Below are 10,770 nucleotides of genomic sequence, written 5' to 3' on the forward strand. Positions count from 1 at the left end.
TAGATGAGTGACTGCTAGATTCTAAAGATAAATTCGTACAGTTTGTTAGTTGTTTAGATTAATAAATAAATGCGACAATATAGCACTCTGCATAATTTCAAACTCTAATAATGTTACAATTTTTAAAACGTTTCGACAAAATTTTCTGAAGTTAATTTCATTCTCCTCGCGTTAAGTTGCATCTGCTTATGTATGACGTCATTCCGACTTCATTTGTCAGGGCCTAAGGAGACTGCAAAATCAAAGGGCTGCATCATGAACATTTTCCAGATGTCTGCTTAACGCATTTTCCGTATTTATATACTTGCCTCTTTATCTGCTTAATTTATCCGCAATCTCACTGGGCATTATTACGGTGCGGGCATGTTAAATAACTAATCCGGGAAGACAACAAAACAAAAACTTTTAATGATAATGACAGCAACAATATACAACAGTCAGAGGCAGAGTTACGTTACGACTGGCAGATAACCGCCAATCAGTTCATCCTCGCGACAACCCCTTGAGACTCACGACCAACATTTCTCCCACCCACAAATGAAGAACTAACTGTCTATTTTCATTTTATACGAAACGGATCTCATAGAAAATGACGCGTTCAAATGTTGGAACCGGAGTTTCCTCTCGGGTCCGCCCCGAACTGTGCTGGCGAGAGCCAGCAATTTATCGTTATGCTATGTACACAGGCACAGAAAGAGATTATGGCAGTCAGCAGTAGCCTGGAAGGCTCCCAGAGCCGCCAGACCATAAAATAAGGTCGTGAGTCCCGTGGTAATCGGAGTCAAGAATAACCGTGCTGGCGAGGACCAGCAGAAATTTAGCAGTCAGTGCTGAAAGTACGCAAAATGACCGTTCCCTCCGTTAGTCGAAGGGGAGACCCCCACTTCTAAACACTCACATGTATACGAGAGAAAAAAATCTTAGTCATAGATCTTTACGAGCCCTGAAGCCAAGAATAAATGTGCTGGCGAGGACCAGGAGCAAATTAACAGACCGACCAGCCACACCAAAGTAATCTTATAAGCCTGCTTCTATTGTTTTCAACGTACGGAGAAGAGGCTACTAATGAAGCATAGACCCACTTGGTCGGCATTGCGATATCGAGACGGACAGAAGACGGTGGCATAACGCAACAGTCTGACATTTGCGTGTGTCACGTAGCCCGCAGAGAGGGCGGATATTTCCTTCCGTTTCACTCCCCCTCACAGTAACGAGGTAATCGACAGTCTCCCCTCCATAACATTGATGTGTATGGTAGACATGATTCACTCGCCTTTCCCAGCGGCCAGATATTTCATCATTACAGCTCCCCAGCGCGGTACAGAGCATTGCAGCGCTCTAAAGTGGTCATTTGAAGGATGGAATAGAACAATTTTGGGCAGCAAATGGAAACGCATGAACCCGTCCCTTGGTTCATTTGTCTGACGCGGAAACGAAAAGGGATGTTTCCCAGAGGGGAATCATTTCTACAACTAAACAACACCTACCCTTGTTTCCCGACAGGAGGTAGACAGACACGCTACATGTGATATGTAGATTCCACACTACTTGATTAGTGAGAATCTGATAACTTGATATAGGCCTGTGGTGTACAAGACGAATATGTGGGGTAGCTTAGGGTACACGTGAGGAAAGAGATTAGTAGGAATCGTGTAAGGACAGATTCTAGAGGGTTCTGACGGTATTGGATTACACCCAGAATTACGGGGGGTTTGGACTTCTTCCATCGCCCGGAATTCTAGGTAACAGAGGACACGACGTTTCGGAAACTGGATTTGTTTTCATCTTCAGGTGACAAAAGATTACACCTATTCATTTGGGCCCCTTAGAAAGAGCTAAGTGATTGAGATTAGCTCTTTCTAAGGGGCCCAAATGAGTAGGTGAAATCTTTTGTCACCTGAAGACGAAAACAAATCCAATTTCCGAAACGTCGTGTCCTCTATTACCTAGAATTTCGGACGATTAAAGAAGTCGAAACCCCGCGTAATTCTGCGTATAAGGATAGACTGAATTGACTTAGGGTCTTGTCCAATAGCTGGCTTCTGTAGTAGCAATACTGACTCTTCGGGTTCTTTCGCGCTAAACTATATCAGCAACCTTAATCTATGTGAGGTTTGGGGCCCTCACAGCTGTGACCACGAAGATAACAGCGTTCTAGGATGTGACGCCGTGTTGTTGGGTTGAAATTTACCAACTTTTGTAGGAAAGTGTTCTCTCCATTTTCGTGATAAAAGAGTGACTGAGCCTTCTACCTTGTAGATGAAGGCAACACGTTCACCAGAAATTTTGTTAAACTACCAGACTACACAGCGTCATATACCAGAGGACAGTAACTTTCAAACTTTATATCAGATAGCACAGAACACTGGGGGGCACGCAGTAGCGTAGTTGGTTGAGGCACTATGCTACAAGCACAAAGGTCGCGGGTTCGAGTCCCGATGAGTGGATTTTTTCAATTGACCTAATCCTCCCAGCCGCACTATGGCCCTGGGTTCGACTCAGCCTCTAAGAGAAATGAGTACCAAAAATATTCTTGGGGATAAAGGGCGGAGAGCGCGTAAGGCTAACAACACTACCGCCATCTATCAGCCAGTTGTCTAAATAATATGGGAACCTCAACCTCTCACAACCCTATGGGCCTCCACGTTCTGGTACAGGGATAACTTTACTTAGCACAGAACACTAACAAGAAATTTTGTCGCTTTGCTTAATTTAGCACCGGGCCTTGAGAATGCAAGGGGGAGTTGAGGTAGAGCTTTTACATTCTTACCTACGAAGACTATACGAAGGTGAATGCCAGCTTCATGCCATGGCAGGTATACCTTAGGGGAAAATATCCAGCCGTAACCTCTGAATGGGGTGACCTCGAGAAGAATCTCTGCCTCTGGCAGGAATCGAACCCCTATATCCTTACAGCAGGCTAGTCACTGTACTCACTGAGCTGCCCAACATAATATACAGATGTCATTCAGAGTCACATCTGGCATGTTTCTTGGTTTACTGCATTACCACTGAAACACGATAATAATGATAATAATAATAATAATAATAATAATAATAATAATAANAAACCACAAACCTAGCGGAATATATAGAAGGAACAGAAGATCAACTGATGAAAATTGTTAGGACACACCAACGCAACACAAGTTCTTCGCCGAACACAGCCTGCAAGTACACGCAATTTTTACAAAAAAATGGCAATAGCACAGAACACAAAAGAAAAGAATGCACGGACAATACCCAGCAGCTTAGATGACACACTGGTGGATAAGGAACAGACCTATCGATGGTTGAAATTTGGAGGCATTAAAGGGGAAACAGAAAGCTTAATCGTAGCAGCTCAGGACCAAGCAATCAGTACAAACTATTTTAAGAGAAAAATACTGAAAGAAGAGATCGGAAGTAAATGTCGACTGTGCAAAGAATACGAAGAAACTATAGACCATTTAACTTCAGGATGTCCCGTTTTGGCGAAGAACGAATATATAGTAAGGCATGATAAAGTTTGCATGCATTTACATTACTCAATATGTAAAGAATTTGGAATTGAAGTACCAGACAACTGGTACTCACACGTGCCTAAGTCAGTATGTGAACATGAGGATATAACCGTGTTATGGAACCAAGGCGTACAAACAGACAGAGAGGTTCTGGCAAACAGGCCAGACATAATAATTAAAAACAAGCAAAAGAAAACTTTCATACTTACAGATGTATCAGTACCATCGGACAGGAATGTAGTACAAAAAAAGCAGAGAAGAAATTAAAATATAAAAATTTAAGCATCGAAATTCAGCGAATGTGGAACATGAAATGTTTTGTGATACCAGTAATTATTGGAGCCACGGGTACAGTCACGAGAGGGTTGAGAAAATATTTGGAACTAATTCCTGGTAAGCACTCCATAGATTCACTGCAAAAAACAGCTATCCTGGGAACATCACACATACTACGGAAAGTGCTACAGTGCGAAGCTTGAAGCCTGAGTGGTGAGGTGCATCACTGGTTCAAGAAAAGGAATACCAGGATATAAACTTGTGACAAGGGATGATGATGATGATGATAATAATAATAATAATACCATGACTCTAAGCAGGGCAGATAGGAAAATATAAAGTTGTCCCTGTGCTTAATTAACTAAGCATCACGCCATGAAGATGTATGGGAGAGCGGAAGCATAGCTCCACAAACTCTTAACCTCGGCAATATATGGAAGTGTGTGGTCTGCTTCAAACGCTCTGGTGCCCATCCAATAGAAGGCTGGAAGGGCCCCACATTTGGACGCTGTTTAGAAGAGAAAATATTTATTGCCCCTGCCAGGAATCGAATCCCGATTCCTCGGTGGCCCATCGATATCCGCTATATTATTTACATTTAAAATAATGCTAGTAATAGACTTTTGGGGACTGTAAAATGCAGCATCTGTACTATTAGTTACCTACTTACAACATGGCCGCGCCATAGCTCAAGCGGTTAGTCGCTGGCTTGCCACCGCGGCGGCCCGGGTTCGATCCCGGGTCTCGTCAAGTGGGATTTGTGGTGGACAAAGTGGCGCTGGGGCAGGTTTTCTCCGAGTACTTCGGTTTCCCCTGCCAATCTTCATTCCACCAATTGCTCCATAACCACCCTCACCTATCATCTGGGGCTGGTACAATAGGCCAGAAGTGGTCGCAGTACAAGGGACTTAGTTCCACCCCACTAGCAATAAAGAAAAGGTCACACTTCCGAAAGCCTATTGTATCAGTCTGCCACGCGACACCGCTCTGTGAAGATGCATTGTTTTTATACGAGTGCTTTTTCGACTTCTTGTTTCGTTTTGTCTGCGATGGATGACAAAATCGAGCAACGCGTCTGCCTCAAGTTCTGCACGTACACGACAGTACAGGTCTGAGATCCTATGAAGCAGAGCCATGTGTATGCATGTGAAATAAAGAACACTAATACACACATGGCACTGCTTAATCTGTAATGTATGTATGGCGTTCAAATAATTCTGCATGCCTTTGGCTCCCCTCAACATTGACATGCTCAGAAAGTCGTGCGAGTTTCGCTTGGTCTCAACACGCCAAGATACAATAGGTTCTGTATACTTGCCACTGGCTTTCATTTTATTCCATCAACAGGAGCACTCATCTACACGTATTCATAGTTTCTTATTCTCACGAATCAGCTTTTTGGCCTGTTTGAAACAAGAATTAATTCTGACAGTGTGAACCGTTTAAACATTTGGTAGAATTTCTTTGACTCGGGATCAGCCAACTGCAAGACTTGTACCTATACGAGACAACAAAGGCAGGAGGGTAAACACGAATGATCCGAGGGGGATCTGAACCCACCATATGCGTGTTAGAGCAGGCTAGGCTAGAATATATCATACAGAGCAGACTACTCACATTTCCTTACCCAGAGGCCAAAATTCTCCTACAACATATCTTGAGCCATAATCCACGACATAAGAAAGTGGCATCTTGAATCTTAAAACTGCCTAAAAATTATGAAAACTTTTTGGCTGCTCATTAGTCTCTTGAGACCAGGTCTGCGAAATTTGATGTTAATTGACTCTTGATATAATTAAAGACGTCTACGAACTACCTATATCATGCTAATGAATTGGAAATTACACGAAAGAAATTATTCTTGGCATATTTGACTACCCCCACCACTTAGATGCAGAGAATGCAGACAGTCACGTAAAACTTAAATCACGGTACTTGGCTACACCCCGTAGCTGACGACTACGAAACAGGGGTACCAACTACTCAGTTGCGACGTTCGATAAATATTACTTACTTACTCACTCATAGAGCTGAGCCATTCTTGAGGAGCTGCCAATTGTGCAGCTACTGAACTTCCCAAAAATTTATGGGACCCGAAGGCTCATTACCGTATCCATAAGATCCCTCCACTAGTCCCATCCTGAGCCACGTCAATCCAATCCATGCCATCCCATCCTATCTCTCTAAGATCCATTATAATATTGTCCACCGACCTACGTCTTGGTCTTTCCAGTGATCTCCTTCCTTCTGGCTTTCCCACCAATATCCTATATTCACTCCTCCTCTCCCCCATTCGTGCTACATGCCCTGTCCATCTCATCCTCCTTGACTTGATCATTTTAATTATACTTGGAATAGCCATGTTAGGTGGGTTCTTTGTCACCAGTTCATGGCGCGTCCTCAGGTTGTGGATGTAGGAGACGCCCTCCAGGTATGGATGATAGCTGCGAATATATTGAACGAGCAGTTGCGGACAGCCGACAAGTGGTGATCTTCCAGTATGGGGGTTGGGTGTGGTGCTAGATACTCTTCGCCGCAAGAAAATAAGTTTTTTTTTATGAAAATTTGCAAGAAGTTTTGGACGTTCGATAAATATAATGTCATAAAAGGATATGATGTATATATGCATTTCCTTATGCCTAGATACTAAAGGAACTGGATTTTAGCATGGCTTTCGTGCAGCTCTCTCAAAACCTGGATTGCAGCACCTTCTGTGATACAAACTTGTGTTGGTTGGGTAGAACTACTCGGTATCTGTGTTGAGATTTGGATAGAAGACCTTCCGAATATGAAATAAAAACACTCTGGATTACTGGGTTTTCGGGCTGTCTTCACAATCCGATATTGTAAAGAACACGACGTTTCAGAAACAGTTCAGGTGAAAGCATGGGAAGCATCCACTCTGTTGGGTTATCAGAAAGAGCTAATCTCAATCACTGGGCAACGTACACCTGAGATCAGGGCAGAGTACATGTATCCCATACCCTAGCCTGAGGATGGAAACACTTCCAGTTTCTGAAACGTTGTGCTCTGTGGAGAACCGGACAATGGATGAAGTGCAAAATCCCAATAATTCCGAATATTATACACCAGCGTCAAAATAATTTAGAATCTATATGAACCACTACACCGCAACATTTGACGCCAGAAGTCTAGTCCAGTCCTTCGAGTCCGACTTGTATCTTTATTTTTGGTTTTGTGGTGGAGGGGGTGGGGTGGGGGGTGAGACTGAGGCCACTAAGTTGCCTACTGTCCTTGCCCCGCATGATAGATGACTATAGAGCATTTCGTGGAAGAAGAATTGGCTGGGGAACAAGAAGCACTCGCAGTGCTACCGTCCACCACAAATCCTACATGACTCGAGCTGGGACGGAACCCGGGAGAAACCGGCGACGAACCGCCCGAACTCTGCCACGGCCTTGACGCTTAGTCATGAAGTGTCCAGTCGTGTCTTGATCCAGTGAACGGCTACCTGAGTTTTATGCGATTTTCCGCAGTTCCTTCGGGAAAATTTTGTGCATTACATGATGCATTGATGTAGAAATTCCCTGTTGTTGCAGAGCGTGAAGGTTCATTGCAGTGTCCAAAACCGTTCGCCATTGAAACCCAACCTGACCCAACTAAATCCGTTTAGGTATCCAGTTCTTCTCGGGGATAAGTATTCGGACTGTAGTCTTGCAGGTGGAAACCAACGTTTCTGGGAGAATTGCTTCATATTTACCCTGAAGATGGAGGCAACATCCGTAAGATATGTTTATATCCACCTACAACAATAAATGCTATTGCAGTCAAGAAGGCCATAATATAAATAATTCAGTCAAGTTTGCATTTTGGTAGGTTATTTCTTCAAAATTCATTTTTAATATTATTATCCTATCTATTCCGAGGACTTCCAAAGAGTTCTCTTCCCTACATCGTCGTGTCTTCTCCGTACTCTCCACATATGAACCATGCAGTTGCTGTTGCAGATGGCACATCACGGCATGGACGGTCTGGACATGCTGGACCCAATCTCCACGTCCACCATGACCACCCTGGCCCCTATGTCGGACAGTTCAGCGGGTGGCCACGGTGGCCACCACCCCCAGCTCCATGGCCCCTCAGTGTATGGACCGGCAGCCATGAACAGTATGATGACTGGCCACCATCACCACCACCATCACGGGGGCCCACTGTCGGGGCACGGGCCCCCGGGGCACCACGGGCCGCACCATCACCCCGCCCACCCAGCAGCGCACCACCCGGCCATGGCCGCCGCAGCGGCCGCAGCAGCAGCAGCCGGTCTGCATCCTGACTCCGACACCGACCCACGGGAACTAGAAGCCTTCGCCGAGCGGTTCAAGCAGCGGCGCATCAAGTTGGGGGTGACGCAGGCCGACGTGGGTAAGGCGCTGGCGAACTTGAAGCTGCCCGGTGTGGGCGCGCTGTCCCAGTCTACCATCTGCCGCTTCGAGTCCCTGACCCTGTCTCACAACAACATGATAGCCCTGAAGCCAATTCTGCAAGCCTGGCTCGAAGAGGCAGAAGCGCAGGCAAAGAACAAGAGGCGAGACCCCGATGCCCCCAGCGTTCTCCCCGCGGGCGAGAAGAAGCGAAAACGGACGTCCATCGCGGCGCCGGAAAAGCGTTCTTTGGAGGCGTATTTCGCCGTCCAGCCCAGACCTTCGGGAGAGAAGATTGCCGCCATAGCGGAGAAGTTAGACCTGAAGAAAAACGTGGTACGTGTGTGGTTTTGCAACCAGAGACAGAAGCAGAAACGCATGAAGTTTGCGGCGCAGCACTGACAGGTGTCGGGAGGGGGGTCGCTAGCCCCTCCCTCCACCCCAATTTCTGCCCACTGTATATAAAACTTAAACGCGCACCCCGGGACTCAAGAAGCAACATTCCGTTCTAGTCAACTAGTCTTTAGTTGGTCGCACAGTCGAACCCAAGCGTGTGGCAACTCCGGTGATGTCACGAACAGTGCAATATACAAATTAGGCTTATAAGGAGACATGTCTCAAATAAATATTGTACATATAATATTAATAATAATTTATAATTGTGTATATAAAATATACACAGACATTGTAACTCATAGCTCAATTCCAATTTTTTTTTGTGAGCAGTAAATGTGGGTAAGATTCTAGTCAAAGCTTCTCTTTGTTGGGCAGGCTGTCATATACCTTGCTGTCACACTTTATCCAATTAGGGGAAATCTGTCATGATTACTGAAATACATATTGTTAAGCCTAGTTTTCGTCATCAAAAATAATATTGTGTGAATTTGAGTACTACCCCGCTGAAGGGAACGGAAATTGTATTTCCTACTTTAATTTCTCATTTAAATTTCGTGCGAAAAGTTCATCCCCCTAAATAAAGTTAAACAAGAATTCCACTCTGTAAAGACAATGGCGATCATATTTCTATTTCAGTTCGTTTAAATATTTTGGGAAGAATATATCTTTCCGAATTCAGAGATAACCTCAGCCCTACGCCCCCTTTAAGACACTGGGAAGTTATGTCTCGCTTGAATTTCTTTTATGAATTTCCTTGTACTAATAATATCCTTTCTAAAAATAATTCCCTTATCGATGACCTGGAGGATAAAGTAGAGTTTTTTATATGCAATTTGAGGGAATTATATGTCCAAAGGCATGCGAATAATCTGCTAAACAAAATTTGGGAATAAAATGCAGCTTTGAAAGGGTCGAGTTGGCGAAATCAGACTACAGATTCTGATAGTGTACGTGTGTGTATGCGTTTATAGTTCTTGTTCTCTGTAAGTAGAGCGCTTTGGAATACATAAATTCGCCATGATTAATGCATTTATTAAATTAAATACAAAATTCTGAAGTCTTAATCAGAATGGAGGACGATGACTGACAAAAAAGGTTTATTTTAAATGTGTAAGTACTTGGGAAAGTTAAAGAAAATATTTATTTCATATATCACCATCAGCATTACATGTATGATTTCTCTTCTGTTACCTTGTTACAGATAACCCAAGTTCAAGGTAACTGTGTTTCATCAAAATAATTACGTATTGTAGAATTCCCAGGTGATACCAAGCTCTGAGAGGCATTCGTTAGGCATAGGGAAAGGGGATCGCTGTGGCAGGCGCATTTGGGAATTTGCCCTTCAGCTTATTGTTCAAGATATTCGGACTAAAGTCCTTTCAGAGAGGTAGGCCTACTGCACAGAAGCTGGGTTTTAACCTGCAAGATGTCACATTTTAAGGAACTTTATTTCTTATTTTGGTAATACAATCTGAGTCGACCCTTGCCCATACCCAATGGAGACAAACTCCGTGATTTACTGCTGAACATTTCTATGTGAAATTCAGGCAGTCTCAAATCGAAACCTCGCATGAGTCCTTTTATCCGCAATGAGTTGCCCCAGGGATTCCGTCTGTTCCTCAAGACAAGTGCTTGAGACAGTATCGTAAATCAGAGCTGGAGCGCATTCATTTTCAGTTCATCGTTCAGAGAGTGTTCTACTGCTCAACAGCAAATGCAGTACATGATTGAAAAGAAGGTTAAATAAACCAATAATTATCTTTTTTTTCAATGTCTCTTCCAGACCATTCAGAGCCCAGGCCTCTTATTCAGTTCCGTAATCATTTTACAGACTGTAGGACTCCTTGGATGAGTGATCAGCCCGTCGCAAGGCAACTACCTACATAGAATAAACGCATACACACACCAAACATCCATGCCTTAAGTGGGATTCGATCCCACGATCCCAGCGTTTGAGTGGGTGCCTCAGACCGCGCGGCTACTATGACTGGCCCAATTTATTTTAGAGTTGCCTACACCCGTAGGTATGCCGCACACCGGCATGCGTCAAGACATATAACAGTCAAGACACGATGTCTACGACATGACGCAAAGAAAGGAGCACAATTGAAACGACTGAGATTATGAAAACCGCTGCACACCGGTCTGAGTCATGATGCTGACGTCATGCTGCGTCGTGTCGTAGACAACGTGTCTTGACAGTTACATGTCTT

At 44.1% G+C, this 10,770-nt stretch overlaps 1 protein-coding gene across 2 annotated transcripts in view; it reads left to right on the top strand.

The window, feature by feature from the left end:
* The window catches only part of LOC111864372 (inhibitory POU protein), a 124,088-nt gene extending 113,738 nt beyond the window's left edge, over positions 1 to 10,350 (top strand). For both annotated transcript variants that reach the window (XM_033751412.1, XM_023851582.2), the window contains one exon: positions 7,748 to 10,350. In XM_033751412.1, the coding sequence (XP_033607303.1) occupies positions 7,748 to 8,563 (816 nt within the window). In that variant the 3' untranslated portion in view covers positions 8,564 to 10,350. The remainder of the gene's footprint in view (positions 1 to 7,747) is intronic.
* Positions 10,351 to 10,770: the final 420 nt, after the last annotated feature.

The sequence above is a fragment of the Cryptotermes secundus genome, unplaced genomic scaffold (assembly GCF_002891405.2).
Source record: "Cryptotermes secundus unplaced genomic scaffold, Csec_1.0 scaffold346, whole genome shotgun sequence".
In the NCBI taxonomy this organism is placed as follows: domain Eukaryota; kingdom Metazoa; phylum Arthropoda; class Insecta; order Blattodea; family Kalotermitidae; genus Cryptotermes; species Cryptotermes secundus.